This window comes from Propithecus coquereli, unplaced genomic scaffold (assembly GCF_000956105.1).
Source record: "Propithecus coquereli isolate 6110/MARCELLA unplaced genomic scaffold, Pcoq_1.0 Scaffold92, whole genome shotgun sequence".
Lineage (NCBI taxonomy): Eukaryota > Metazoa > Chordata > Mammalia > Primates > Indriidae > Propithecus > Propithecus coquereli.
This window is the reverse complement of record NW_012155507.1, coordinates 1,582,186-1,597,572: the sequence shown is the minus strand read 5'-3', so window position 1 is coordinate 1,597,572 and position 15,387 is coordinate 1,582,186. Positions and strand designations below refer to the sequence as shown.

The following is a 15,387-nucleotide window of genomic DNA, read 5'->3' as shown; positions in this document are numbered from 1 at the left end:
TATTCACTTTCTTTCTTTTACTGTTTTCTTATCAAGGGCCCGAAATCGTATGAGCTTCAAGCCCGGCGCAGTCAGACCTGCCCCTGCTCGTGAAATGAAGCCCTTCTGTGGAGAGCAGCCCCGGGCCGGGGGTCGAAGGAGCAGTGTCCTTGAGGTACAGATGGAAGCAAACGCGTCTGCTGGTCAGTGGGGGACAGGACACGTGGGCTGAGCCATCTCCCATCTTGCACTGCCCCTCCTCTGTGTTGTCTGATGACACAAGCCCCAGTAAGTCTCTGGTCATGGTGTGGTGAGGCTGAGACCTTCGAGTATCAAGAGCTGAGTCCCCAAGAGGTCAAGTGACCTGCCCAAGGCTAAGCGCCAACCTCCAACCCACCAGCCCCCCACCTTCCCCCAAAGGGCAGCCTCTGTCTCAGGCTCTGGAACAGGCTGCGGCGCAGCTGGGAGGCCGGAAGGGACAGCCCTGAGGGGAAGGACTGCAGATGCCCTCCCACCCCCACCCCCATAGCCCCCAGCCTCCTCTGGGTCAGCTGGGACTGACTGGAGGAAGGGGCCCACCCTGCCCTCCCCCCCAGGAGCCTGTGGCGTGGCAGAGGCCAGTGGGCGTGGGAGCGCCCGCGCCTGGCCAGACCAGGCTGCCCAGGGCTGCTGCTAGGAGCCTGGCCCCCGAGCGGCCGGCCTCTCCTCCGCTCCAGGAACTCCCTCCTGCCCTCCCAGCTCACACCCAGCAAGAAACAGGCCCCAGCCAGGCCTGGCCCCACACCAGCTTTTATTCACACTTCCCCTCCGATGCTGCCAGCAGACAGGGACTGACCCAAGGGCTGGGGGACCCCAACATGAAAGGAGCCTGTGAGGTACAGGGGCTCCCTGAGAGCACAGGAAGGGAGGCTGGGCCTGGGTACGGCAAGGCTGCTCCCCCCTCCCCCTGAGACCCACAAGTGCACATGGGCCAGCGCTGGCTAAAAATGAGGGTATGGCGCCATTTGCTACAAGGGGACCTGGACCCAATGCCTGGAAGGCGGCGGGCAGGCTGGGAGGTGGGGCAGGGAGGCCCACCGTGCTGAGGAGGACTCCCTGTGCTGGGAGCAGGGCCACTGGCAGCAGGGTGGGATTCAGGCTGAGACAGGCTGACTGGAGAGAGCCTCCAGGTGTCCCGTGACCCCTACAATGGGGCTCAGGGAGCAGTGCCAGCATTTGAGAACTCTGCCTTCAGGGGCAGGCAGAAACCTGCAGCCAGGGTGCCACAATTCTGCTGAGTGGGAGCAGGTAGAGGGAGGGGCAGAGGGCAGGAGAGCTAGCACTGCCGGACCCCCAGCTCAGGCTGGTGCAGTCAAGGCAGTGAGCTGGGCCTCTGGCTCCCCGGGGCCAGGGTGGGCGAGGGTCTGGGGTGCATATACCCTCCCAGGCTGGGAGAGACAGTGACAGGACAGAGCCCCTCGTCCATCCCCAGCCCACTGACCCGCTTTGGGACCACGGGCCCATCTAGTGCAAATGAGGCCCAGAGCGGGTTAGTGCTTTGCGCAACAATGCACAGGAAGTTGACGTGATCCATGTAACCTAACGGCCAGGGTCAGGGCGGGCCTGAGCGATGAGCCAGGCAGGGAGTGGGTGAAACGACAAGTCCCCTCCTGGCTTCTGCCCTACTCAGGCCTCTCCTGCACAGCTACCTGAAGACACCCCAGGAAGAGCAGGGCCCCCCAGCAACGTCGGGTGCAGAGGAGGGCAGGGGCCCAGACCCTGGCCTCAACATTCTCCCTAAAACTAAATCCGATCCTAAAAAGATCCAAATCAAACAGAAACTTGACGAAAATAGTCAAGTCTTACAATGATGCACTCTGAACACGCATACGCAACAGCTGCGTGTGCACACACACCCCTATCTCTGTGTACGAGGCACACTCCGCCCGTGTTCTCAGCACTGGCTGCACACCCATGCCCACCCACGTCCACACCCGCACACACCCGTGCTCAGATGCCCTCTGTGGCCCATTTCCCACCCAGCGGAGTGCCAGGGTCTCAGTGATGACTGCTGACATGGAGGGTGTAGAAAGCCCAGGGCTCAGGGACATAGATGACACCTGGGTACTTCTTTCTGAGTACAGGGTCATTCCACAGCCAGGCCACCCAGAGTGCCACCAGCAAGAGGGTGAGGGCGAAGGAGGAGAAGAGGAAGAGGCCGTTGCTGTCGAGGAAGAGGCGCTTGCGCTTCTGGTGCAGGACGAGGGCCAGCATGGCGAAGAAGGTGAAGATGAACAGGATGAAGATCTGGCCCTCGGTGACCAGGTACCTGGAGAGGCCGGTGGAGACGCAAGGTGGCTGCCACGGCGACTGCCTCCTGCCTGGCATCCCTCCCCATACTGGGGCCCAGCCTGCCCTCCCTGCCCAGAACAGCCCTCTGGTGAGAGGGCTCAGTGAACCATGCCACGCTAAGCCACACCTGTATGCAGAATATTGATTTGGCTCGTAGAGTTACTATTAATGTTGTTTGTTGCCAATATTTAAATAATGGAATACCCGAAAATGGATTTCTGGCTGCTCCGGTCACATTACGCTTTATTTCCACATGATAAAAACTGACTAGAGGAGAGAGCAGCTGCCCCCTTTAGAGAAAGCATTGCTCTACGGTTCGCCACAGTCCTCACCATTCCCTATTGCCTCACTTGCTGCCTACTTGATGTATTTCTGTTACCTGCTTGGTTCCTGTAGGTATTTTGAGTTTGGAATATAGCATCAATTTATGAGGTTGTCATTACTGTCTCCTTGAAGGCTGGGATATGGTCTCAGATCACCTAGGGTTCCTGCAATGCCCAAGGCAGTACCTAGCATATGGCCAGGAGCTCAGTAGCACTTACTGGAGGTCCACTCCCCTGCCTCTAAGGAGAACTGTAATGCTGACCCGTTATACTCAAGGAACTACAGCTCTGCAACTCAGTGGCTGTGTGACTTTGCGGAATTTCTATGACATCTTGGAGCTTCTGTTTTCTCACTTATGAAGAGGACATAAATGGCCCCACCTCTCCAAGTTACTGACAAGAGCTCTGTACATCTCTTACTTGCAAAAACATATTGTTCAACAAATAATTGCGGCTACTACTGTAGCTATCACTGTACCAACACGCTATAAATGAGAACTAGGCAGGCTGGTACCAGTTATCAAAAGAGAAAAAATAAAAAAAACACTAGGCAGGAAGCTCTTTCCCTCTTGCTGTAGTTGCCACCCATTCCTTTTAATCCTGTCCTCAGGGAGTATACAGGTTAGCCCTGGTGGGCCCTCTCAGCCAGGCAGGCGACAGGCCCTGGAGATGGGCAGGAGCTTGCCCCAGGAAAGGAGGTCCTTTTCAGTTTCAGGGAGGCCTCCCATCAGACAAGGGCCCAGGCCTGTCCCAGGTCCTTCCTCCAATACCTGCAATCCCCAGGGGGCCTACGGTAGCAAAGAGGCTACCCAAAGGCACTGCCACAGTCCCTAGTAGATAAAGGAGGAAGCAGGGCTCTGAGGGGGCCAGTGTCACCTGGGCCACATAGCACATCTGCGGTCGAGGGCGGATTTTCACCTCCACAGTTTGCTCAGTGCCCCTCCCCGTGAACACTCACCAGTAGTACAGGCCACTGGGCACCACCAGCAGCAGGGCAGGCCCTGGCATCACACTCTCGGCTTTAGAGGCAGTGAAACAGCCGCTGAAGTACATGAAGAGAATGAGGAAGAAAGGGATGTACCTGTGACAGGGAGGCCAGCGCCTGAGAGGGATGTGGGGTGGCCCTGGCCACCACCTCCACCCAGGTCCTCCTCCCCGCTGCCTTTCACCAGCTCCTTGCACCCTCCCATGGAGCGTGGGCCCGTGGAGCCGAAGCATGGTTTACAAAACAGAACGAGGGGCGCTCCGCCCCACACAGCCTTTCCCGTGGTGGGGGTGAGGGTGGGGCAGGAACAGAGCGGGGACGGCAAGGCACGGTCACACCAGAGGCCCACGGGCTACAGGCATCAGCACCTTCCACCCGCCCTGGGCGCCGCTCACTCCATAGGGGTGGGGTGGTCTCTGTCTCACTCCCAGACACCTGCAGCCCCAGCCCCACGCTGGCCTGCAGACGGGTGTACCCAGCGGGCTGAAGATGGGGAGGGTCAGGGTCCAGCTTAAAAAAAGACAATGAGAACAGCACCTCCCGCGGGGGTGTGGGGGGGAGTGCGGGCGAGAGCTCCATGGGGCCCCTCACCAAGCTCAGCCACAGCCTCACCCCGCAACATCTCGCCCCAAAGCACCGCCTCCGCCTTCTGAGCAAATAGCTCGCCTCTGCCATCTGCGCTCTCACACCCGCCTCTTCTCTCCTGCCCGTCCCCCCCATCTCTTTACCCCCCACCGCGTCGCCCACACTCCCAGAGCGCTTGCTACCGCCTCTGCTCCCCCTCCCGCTGCCCCAGCCTTCCACTCAGCGGGGCTTGGAGGCTGGGGAGAGCGGGCCGGACGCCTGGCCAGATGCCAAGGACGTGGAAAAAAAATGGGGGTTAGGGAAGGAAGGGAGGTTTGGGGGAGGGGGAAGCTGTCCTGGGAGTTGTGGGGAGGGGAGCCCAAACAGCACTGTCCTTTCCCCCACTGCCCCCCACCCCCTCCAGGTGGCTCTCCTCCGCTTCCTCCACTGCCAGAGAGCAGGCCTGACACGGTGGGGGACCCTCCTGGGCCCCCGCCCCAACGGCACCATCTGGGGGGTTGTTTATCCGGGCTGCGTCCTCCTCCCCCCACCTCCGGGCTTGGCGAGGGAGGGCCGACAGCCGCCCGCTGCCCCCTGGTGGCTGCCGCGGGCACTGCGGGCTGGGAGGAGGCGGAGGGCGCGGGGGCGGGCGGCGGTGCTGGGCCAGGCAGGGGCCAGGCAGGGGGGCTGGGTCTCCCGGGCAACCTCTCAGGAGGCCGAGCTCAGGCGCCTTCCAGGGAAAGCGGAGCCATTCCAGGTGCTCCGCTCAACACACGGCCTAGGGCCTAGTCAGTCTCCTCCGGGGTGTCCCCGAGCCAGTGGACCTCTGGGATAGGCCCAGCCAACCACTCACCACATGGAGTGGCCCAGGTACTCGTCGTAGTAGTAAAGCAGCTCAAAGGAGTCGATCTGAGGGTTAGAGGGGGACGTCAGTCCAGGGAGTGTGCAGGGACCCCAAGCAGCCCCTCTGGCCACCCTCCTCCCACCCCCAGGCCTCCCCCCAACCGCCCTCACTCCCTACCCAGGGCCTTGCCCTCCCTTAGAGGGAGCCCCGGTGCGAGCCCCTCGACGTGCCACTTCCTAATAACGCATGTGCATGCTATCTTGGTGAGGGTGACAGTGCCCTCAGGTAGCAGCGTGCCTTCAGTAGGACAGGGGCAGTGATGGGTTGGGGCGATTCCTTTAGCCCTCGAGGACAGACTGTGCCCACAGGGCTTACATGTGGGGGCGGAAGGTGGCCTCACCAGTGTCTCGGGCTTGAGATTCTTGATGATGGGGTTCTCGCGCACAGACAGGTGGTGCTGGTAGCCACTGAAGAGCAGGCGGTGGTTGACGGAGTCACCCACCAGGTGGATGCTGGCACCCATGATGAAGGTGATGATGCTGACGTAGGTGATGGAGCGTGGCAGGGTGCGGGGGGACCGCTCGATGAGCTGAGGTTCAGACCGAGGTCAAGAGCATGACCCTGCCTCTGCCTCGGTGTGACACCTTCTGCCTCCCTCCGTCACACCTGGGCTGGGCTGGACGCTTCCATCTGGAGAGTCACTCCAAAAGTGATGGGTCCCTTTAGAGGGCCAGCCCAGCCTTCAGGTTCTCACATGATCCTGTGAACCCAGCAAGGGCTGGGACCAGCACCCCCTTTTCCCAGGGAGGAAACATACTCGTCACAACTCAGTGTCCAAGGTCACATCAGAGCCACGTGCTGGACATGACGACGAGGCCTTCAATGCGGGAGTCCAGGCCCAGCCCTCCCACCGGCCCCAGCTGTGCCCCTGGTCGCTAGGCTGGCCTGCTGAAGGGACCCCGATTTCTGAGTGACCGGATCATGGCAAACATGAAGAAATGTCAGGAATGGGAGCGGGTGTTTCTGACATGCCATTATTTAACTGAAAACACATCCGAGTTCTGAGATTATACCCCTCCTCCTTTTGGAGATTTGAACTGTCTTTCCTCATAACAAGATGACGGGGACAGGAGATGGCAATACTGGTTGAGTATCCCTTATCCAAAATGGTTGGGACCAAAAGTGTTTTGGATTTTGTATTTTTTTCAGATTTTGGAATATTTGCACATACCTAATGAGGTATCTTGGGGGTGGAACATAAGTCTAAACATGAAATTCACTTATGTTTCATATGTACCTTATGCAGAAAGTGTGAAGGTAATTTTATACAATATTTTAAATAATTTTGTGCATGAAACAAAGTTGGTGTTAAGTACTTAACATTTCGAAGTCAGGGCTCCCTGGGCCAGAGGATAGAGTGCAGCCACCCTTGCTGCCTTTCCTTCTGCCCAGCCCCCACCTGCCTTCCCAACGGGTCCCTGACCTCTCTCTGGACCGCCCCCATCACTTCTCCCTCAGCCTCCCCAAATGTTTTCTGATTTTCCAGGCACAACCTAGTCTTCAGGTCCTTCTGTCTGAACCTGTCCCACTTCACCTGCTGCCACACCAGGCCGAGGCCACACCAAGTGCCCCTGCTTGTGGGGGCTTCTTCCTCCCTCCGGCTCTGCCTCCCCTGGGCCCCAGGCCCCTGACGTGCCCCTCTACCACTGCCTCATCCCCCGGCAGTGGGCAGGGAAGTGCCTGAGCCAGGGCACGGGCCTTCGCACCAGCCTCCTGCCAGGAGGTGGGAGGAATGAGGAGGGGGGTGCAGGGGGAGGACCTGGACCATACCTTGAGCAGGAGAAAGGGCGTGATGACGTTGTAGGCCATGTGGAAGTAGTCCCCCACGCTGGGCTTGTTGAGCGGAAACCATTCGAGAGGGAACACCAGCTGGGGAGCAAGGAGAAGACTGGGCTCACCCGGGAGCAGCCCATGAGGCCCTTGAGAGCCTGCCCCACCCCCGTCGCATGCACTCAGTTCTTGCTGTGATCTCTAGGGACCCTCTTGGCAGCCCTGGGATGAAGGTATTCACAGACAGGGAAACTGAGTCCCAGAAAAGGTAAGTACACTTGTCCCACAGTCACACAGTAGATGTAAATCCAGGACCTGACCCTGTGCCCCTCGCCCAGTAGAATCTCCCTGGATACCAGCCTGGGAGTCGGGAGGCTCCTTTGGGACTTGGTTGTGCCACCAACTTCCTGGGTGACCCTGGGCCGGTCCTTTCCCTCTCCGGGCCTCAGTTTCCCCATCTGTAACAGTTTCCCCATCTGTAGAGGTGGCCCAGGTAGTCTACTTGGACCCTTAGGGCTCTGGCACTCCAAGGGCCGACCGTGACGACGGTGTCTCCTGACCCCTAGGCCTGGGTGCGGAACATGCACCATCCACTGGGTGGACGGACTGCTTCCCAACAAGTCAAGGATACATTAGGAAACAAAGTAGCTTCAATTCTTCCTTCCCTGCCTTCCCTGGGCGGGCCGAGGGCCGCTCTCCTGTCTGTAATGCCCTCTCCCCGCCTCCTGGTCTACGCCGAGTCCAGGCCTTGTCCAGGCCAGTGTGAAAACCCCTGTGCAAGGTCCAAACATTTTACCGGACTGTACTCCTAGTATCTGTTGATTGCAGACATGTGTAATGACCACAAGTTTCAATCAGAGATTTAAATGGTTGTCTCTTTTACCTCAGAAATCCCATACTGGATAAAACAAACCTGCAGAAAAAAGACTCTCAGGACAGAGAAATCTCTCTCTCTCTCTCTCTCTCACTCCATGTGTGTGTGCGTGCGCGTGCACATCCGTATCCTTGCTTATATCGAGATATATTAATACATGTTTGCTGAAACACTCTGTGATGGCAAAATGCCAGAAACAGGCTGCCTCTTGAATCAAACAGGACGAGTTGAATACATCACAGTACTTCTTTACTATGGAAGGTTAAGTAGCCATTAACAGAAATGACATTTTATACTCTTTTTTTATTTTTATTTTTTAGAGATGGGGTCTCACGATGTTGCTCAGGCAGGACTTGAACTCCTGGGCTCAAGTGATCCTCCTGCCTCAGCCTCCTGAGTAGCTGAGGCTACAGGCACGTGCCACTGTACCCAGCTCATGACATATTCTAAAGTAAAACAAGCAAGCTGAAGAATAAGGTATAAAGTCAAGTCTCATTTTGGTTAGAAAAAAAGAAAAAGGACATATATATGTGTGTGTTTGAGCAGAGAAAGAAGTGGAAGGATGTTCCCCAAACTGTCAACAGTGAGAGTGGAAAGGGCTAGGGAGAGTCTAACTTTACTTCTTTATGTTACAACTACAACATGTTACTTTTATAACTTGTAAAAGTTTTTATTTTTAGTTATTACAAATCCGGGACTATAATGCACACATGTGAAAGGCTCCAGTGTATACATGAGCTTTTCAAACGTACATTCTCGCAACAAGTCCCAATGGGGTCACAGTGGCCACAGCAGTTCTGGGCAGGAGGGGGGAAGTGATGTGCCCAGTAGGAGACCCTGTTAGGCCGGTGGAGGCTGAGCCCTAAGTGAGTGAGGAGAGCCACCAGCCCAGCCCTGGCCTTTCTGCCTCTCCCCACAGGACCAGTTTGATGGAAGCTGCTCTGGGCCCCAGTATCAGAGACCTTCATGCTGACGAGGGCTCAGAGCAGCCAGTCTTCTTGGAGATGAGAAAAATGAAACCCAGAGGACAAGGACTTGCCCAAGTTCACCCACAATCTGCAAACCTGACCAGATGTCCTGACTCCTGGCTCTATCCTTCTTCTTTTTCCCACATTTAAACAGTGACATGTAAACCTTACAGAAAGTCTACAGAAAGGAGAGCCAGCATCCACCATGACTCCCCACTGCCGGGACAGCTTTCCTTTTCCCCATCGAGTCTTTGATCTCAGGCAGATGGGACTGTTACTGCCGTGCAATCAGTCTACATGCCTTGCAGGCACCTTTTTCCTCCTTAAGTATTCCAGGTTGCTCTATAGCAGCCACAATTTCTGTTTAACGGCCAGGAAACATTCTCTGTAACGGATACAGCAAAGTTGATTTACCCAGCCCCACTGCTGGACACTGCAGTCACTTCCAAGATCTGGCTATTATGAGCAACACTGCAGTGAACATCTTTGGGTGGAGAAGCCGTTGTCTTCCTGCTGATGCCGTCCTCAAGGCAGATTCTTGCAAGGGACATTACTGGGTCAGGATGTTAGGATTCTGGGTACTTATGTGACAGAGAGTTGAACCTTGCCGGGAAGGGGGTGGGCTCTGGGGCCAGAGTGCTGGTTCAGAGGCTGGCTCCTGCACTTGCCACTTGGGTGACCTTGGGCCAGTTACTTACTCTCTATCCTCAAGTTTCTTCATCTATAAATTGGGATTAATAATAGTGTTGATGTGAGAATTAAATACATTTAAACATGTAAAGAGCTCAGAACAAAGTACTCACTATATGTTAGCTGCTATTTTTATCTTGCTGTAACTATTATTTCATTCAACAAAAATGTGTTGAGCATTTACTGTGTTAAGTACTAGTCCAAGCACTAGTTATTACCTGGTTAACCTGCTTTCCAGAGGGTTCTGCTAATGTGCATTATCACTACCATGTGTGGGGTACCAGTTTCAGCGTTGGATATTGTTATTTTTATATCTCCCAACCCCCCACGAATAACAACGTGGTACATGGTGGTAACTCACTCAATTTTTTCACATTCTGTTGTCTGTCTGTCTATCCATCCATCCATCTATTCTAAGTGAGGGGCTTTGGTGCTTCCAGCATTAACCTCCGTGTGGAGGCCGCCGCTGTACACTGACGTACGAAGCAGCCTAGGAGGGAGAGGGATGGTTTCCCAGACGGCACTAACAAGCACCCGAGGCCCAGAGAATTACATAATACGCAAACTCAGCCCGCGCTCTTAAGGACGCGGGGCACTCTCCTTTCCCATGGCCTTCGTCTGGCGATGATCTGGTTAAACCTGGTTCACCTGCTTGGAGACACAGGCTACAGGCAGTCACAGTGTGACTGCTCAGAGTCGGGCCCAGTGTGACTAGTCAGGCTTCCCGTCCCCTGCCCGCACCTGCTGGCAGTTGCCCGACCTACCCCAGTCACAGAGCTAAGGCACAGCCACGCTGTTCTCTTCAGTTTACCGGGAGATACAGGGGAGGTGACTTGTCTACCATCACTCAGCTAATCCAAGTCACACTAAGTCCCCAGCGCTGGTCAGGGCTCTGTCCACAGCCTCACACTCACCATGGCAATGGGGCGGCCAAAGTCCAGAAGCCAGTTCTGCAGCGTGAAGTAGAACCAGAGGTCGAGGTGGAAGGGCGCCGCGCGGGCAGCCTCATCAGCGTTGACAGGGCCGGGCCTGGAGAAGCAGACAGGAGGGGTCAGTCCCCTCCTCCTGTGGGAATCCTCCCTCAGTGGAGACACAGCAGGGGCTGGGGACTCGAGGGCAGGAGGAGACACTCACGACTGAGTTCTAGGGGAGGGGTTTTGCCGGGAATGCTGGGGTCGGGCCCTGTGGTCGTGGGGACGGGGGACTTCAGCTGCCCTGACCACAGCTTCCCTGGGAGTGAGGAAGGAAGCTCCCAAACTGGGATGGTACCTGTCGGGCGATCTCCCCTAAAGAATAATGGGGGAAATCAAACAAGGCGAAGGACGTAAACGCGGCTAAACAACGTGAAACATGATGAGGGATGGCAGCAGCTACAGTTCACCGAGCACTCACACGTTCCAGGCGCTGTTGTTAGCTGCTTGCATGCATTATCTCATTTAACTCATTTAGTCCTCACAGAGACCCTTTGAGGCTGGAATATTACCCCAGAGGCCCAAGTTGAGGCCCAAGAGGTTAAGTAATTTGCCCAAGGTCACACAGCCAAGGATATGTCCCCAAATGATTGGGCCCCAGAGCTTATACTTTTAACCTCCATCCCATAGTTGTGTCCATAGTGATGGCCTGTGGGAAGGGCATGTGACCTGCGCTGGAGCAACCGGAGCCCTCCAGGGAACCTGCCTCAGAGAGACTGGGATGGACGGGCCTCTGCGCCCTGGGCTCCTGAACTGCGAGGGGTGAGCTCGGGCTGCTGGTGTTCCTCTTCTCCCCAGGCCACAGTGGCAGTGACAGGGAGGCCTGCGGGGACGCGCTGATGTGGGAGACACGGCAAGAAGTGGGATACCACCTCAACACACCTTTGGGCGCCTGTGCCTCTCACAAAGCAGTCGGTCATCTGCCGTCTGCAGGTGCGCTGAAGTTCAATGGCCAGTGCCGCCTCCTCCAGGAAGGCTTCCCTGAGGAAGCTTTCTCCTAAGTCCCGCCAGCCCACACCAGGGGACACTTCCTCGCTGGCTCGGTGTGGCCATGCCAGAATGGGGCTGGAGCGTGCTCTCCCTTCTCAACCCTCACGAAAAGTGGTGCCCCTTAAGGTTCTCCCAACTCGCCTGCCTGCCAAATCCCCTTTACAGCGTCCCTGCCGTTACTTGCACACCTCCAGTGACACGCAGCCCACTGCCTCCTAAGATGACTGAGGTGTTTCATCGTCCCCTTTCGCCCACAGGCGCTGTGGGACACGGACCTGTATTTTCCAGCATTCTCGGCTCAGTGACTGGCTGATTTAGAACACTCACAGTTAGCAGTTACTGCTTTTCTAGGGGCAAACACGAGCTCAGAGGCACCAAGACTTCCCTCTGTCAATGCTGCTGTTGCTTCCGTAGTTTTCCAAGACCCTTTTCAACCAAGCCCAGGGACGAGCCATACTGGGCTGGCAGAGCAACCCAGGACAGGGAGGCGAGCTCCTGGGGATCGCAGCACCTTCTGGTGGCAAGCAAGACAGGTGGAATGGGCCTTCCCTAGGTCGACTAAGTCTTCCTGTCTCCTCCACTCAGTGCCCCCACCCCACCACTTACTGAGCACCCGCTGTGTGCCATGCTGGGCGCTTTACCCACACTGTCTCATCTGGTCCTTGCAGTACCGCTGGGAGGCAGGAGCTGCTCCCCTCCTGCTTCACAGATGGGGATGCTGGAGCGTACAGGGGTTACGTGCTTAGCCCAGGTCACCCACGTAGTAACGAGCTGCAGCAACTAGTCCTGTCAGCCTGTTTCCTACCTGCTGCTGCTTCTGGTGAGAGATGATGCTTCCTTGGCCACAGAGAGGGCCGGTGACCCAGGCTGGCTGAGTGGGACTTTTATAACTAGAGTTGGGGGAAAGAGCTCCTTCCTTTCTAGTGCTGGGGCTCTAAGGATGCAAACCCAGAGCTGCCTGCAGCCAAGGTTCCACCTTCAAGAGACAGCCAGGTGAGAACGCAGCAGCCCTGCAGAGAGGATCAGGGAAACAAGGAGAAGAGGTCCTGATAGCGTTCGTGTTCCCAGTTCCAGGCATCCGCAGGCCAGTGGTCTGGCCACATGGGCCAACACACTCCCTTCTGCTAAGGCTGCTGCATTGGCTTTCTGTTACTTGCAACCCAGGAGTCCTGAACAGCACAGAATTCAAACCTGGGTTTATATGAATTCACGACACATGCTCTCAACAGCTTGCTCTTGTTTTTGGTTATTATAGTAAGCCATGTGGCTCATCAGGAGATCAAGTTAGAAAGGGACTGGCGTGGAGTGGAGCTGTACGCAAAGCCTGCGTGAAGGAAGGGAGCCTGGGTGAACCGATGGGTGGGTTTACCTAGGCAGACAGCAGCAGGCGGGCAGGGCCAAAGGCCTGGAGGTGGAAGTGACAGAAAGGCTCTGCGTGGAGCTGAGATTCCTGGCTTGCCGGAGGCAGAGGAAGAGAGGCAGGTGTGGCTGGGTCTTCAGAATGGGCAGACCTTTAGAAAGTAACTGTGAGGACAGCCCAGAGGGCTGAGACTAGTGACCGGCATCGAGGCCCCACCCTGCCCCTTCCTCTAGTGACCTCAAGGCCTCTAATAGCAGACAGGCCTGAAGAATCTGGGCAGAGGAGGATGAGAGCCCTCAGTGTTTTGCTCTGGAACCTCCCAACTGGGCAGTTTAGTACAAGGAAGAAAGGGATTCTGGAAGCCGTGGGAAGTACTTAGGTGTGTGTCTCTTGAAGCTATGGGTGTACACACTAGGGGCTCAGGAACTACTTCTTCTACCTCAGGGAGCACGCAGTCAATGGGAATCCCCGTCATTAGTCTATCCCAGCTGAGCAGGGTGGGGGCCGGGGGAAGGCAAGCACAGGGCAGACACCCAGCCTGGGAATGAAGACTGATCGGCATCTGACTGGTTTTCTTCTACTGGGGCTCTGGCCACAGGAGGCAAATCGTGGAGGGTAAAGGCATCCTCTTCCCCAGCCCCTGTCCTGGGGTGACAAAACCTGCCCCAGGTCCTGACTCCACAGACTTCACACTGAGCCCCCAGCCTGTGCCAGCCCTAGGTCTCAACCGCCAGCAACTGCTGCTGGGAACAACGGTGAAAGCACAAAGGCTGGTAACCTGAAACAAGGTGATCTTTCCTCTCCTCCACAGTTTGCCACACCCACCACATGGGGAAACTGACACCACGACAGCTGGGGAGCGCATACCATACAGTTAAAAGTCAGCAGCGTGTGTAGGGCTGCCTAGCCAGAAAGGAAGGGTCTCAACCCGAAGAAGTCAAGCAGCAATCCACGAATGGGGACTACAGACGGGTTGGTTTTGGTTCTATATAAAAAATGGTGAAATACCAGACGTGATGGAAAGCTTGAATGAAAAAATGAGGAAATAAAGGCAAATACTAAGAGAGGGAGAAAAAAAAGGCAATTAGAAACTCCAGGAAAAACAAAAGTAATATAAGAAAGCCAGTGTAACTGTTGAACATTACTTGGCTCTGTAGGAAACAATATTTACATGCTTAAATAATGTAAACGTTATATATTGATTTTCAATGTTTAGAATCAATCCACAGACAAAACATAGAAGATAATTATGGTTAAAAAAAACAAAACAGCTGGTGAATGTAATCAACCTTGACAACATGAAAGTAAAACTACAGATGGCAAGAACTGGGGGAAGGGGTGAGGGAAGCTACAGGGGACTAATATTCTCTTTTTAAAAAAGGAAATCAAGAGATACTGCCTATGGCTGACCAAAAAAAGAAATAATGTTATATGCATATCCCCTAAAAGGCTACAAAGGTAACAATAGAAAAACCTAAAAATAGTGATTAAAAAAAGAATCATCTTAGGAAGATGGAGGAGGCATAACTGGGACAAATCATACAGGGAAATCAGTTAATAATATTTAAAATTAATAAACTAAGAAATATGAGATGAGCACAGCTTTTAAGAGTATGAACTCTGAAGACTGTCTGGGTTCAAATCCCAGCTCTGCCCCTAACCAGATCTTAAGTTACTTAACTTCTTGGGCCTAAATGTTCTCCCCTGTACAATGGGGATAATACTAGATCCTATCTCAAGGGTTGAATTAATATGTCTAAAAACCTAGAGCAGGGCCTGGTCCACAGAAAGTACTACATAGTGTTTGTTATTATTATAAGTCTATTATTTAAAAATATAAATTTAACTGGTAGAAACAGCTAAAAGAAGCTAATGTGATTATCTCTGGTACTGGGGAGATGGAACAGGGGACTGTTGCTTTTTAAAACTCTAAGCCCTTCTGTGTTATTTGATTTAATCATGGGCATTAATTATAATGCTTTGATTATAATATAAAAACTGTCAACAGATCAGGTGGAAACTGGAATGGGTTACCTTGATAGGTAATGGGCACCCTGTCATTAGAGATATGTAAGTACAGCACAGCTGCAGCCGAGGAAATCCAAGCATCCTAGAAACCGGACAGGATGATTCTGCCTACTGTTTCCTTTTGGTGAGACAAAGATTTCTCATTCATCCATCCAGAGACAGGAGCTGCCACACTTCTCTGATGTCTCTTCCATAACACTGTCACCTTGACCAGGGTTCCCCAGGGCAAGGAGTGAGCCTCCTGATTAACAGCAGAATGCAAGCCCTATTCAGGGCTGGGGAGACCCCGAGAACTTGGAGGTGGCACTCGAAACTTTCAGATGAGTTGGAGGCCCGAATGAGCCAATGTGTGTCCTGCCACCCCCACCCAAGTCCCCCTGACCCCTGGAGCTCTCCCCAGCGGCGCGCCTGTCCTAGCACTGGCCCGGTCGTCAGGGTTTGCGCCCGGAGAAGGAAAACCTCAAACTCTAGAGGGGGGGACTCCTCCCATCGAGCGACAGCGGAGCAGGGGGCGCTGAGCCTCGCTGGGCACGGGGCTCCCCAGGAAGAGAAGGGACGGCGGAAGCGGGGCTCCGGCGAGCGGGAGAGCAGCTGCGAGGGCAGTGCGCCTCCAGGCCCCCGGGGCTCCGCTCCCCCGGCCCGCGCCGCAG

At 55.0% G+C, this 15,387-nt stretch overlaps 1 protein-coding gene across 1 annotated transcript; it reads right to left on the bottom strand.

Annotated features, from left to right (window-relative positions):
• Positions 1-760: 760 nt before the first annotated feature.
• Positions 761-11,640, bottom strand: CLN6 (ceroid-lipofuscinosis, neuronal 6, late infantile, variant). The gene is made up of 8 exons (XM_012664827.1): positions 11,625-11,640; positions 11,242-11,440; positions 10,303-10,417; positions 6,857-6,955; positions 5,427-5,615; positions 5,036-5,091; positions 3,592-3,714; positions 761-2,287 (listed from the first exon to the last, which is right to left on the bottom strand). Exons 1-8 carry the CDS (start codon positions 11,638-11,640, stop codon positions 2,017-2,019), a joined length of 1,068 nt encoding a protein of 355 aa, XP_012520281.1. The 3' UTR covers positions 761-2,016.
• Positions 11,641-15,387: the final 3,747 nt, after the last annotated feature.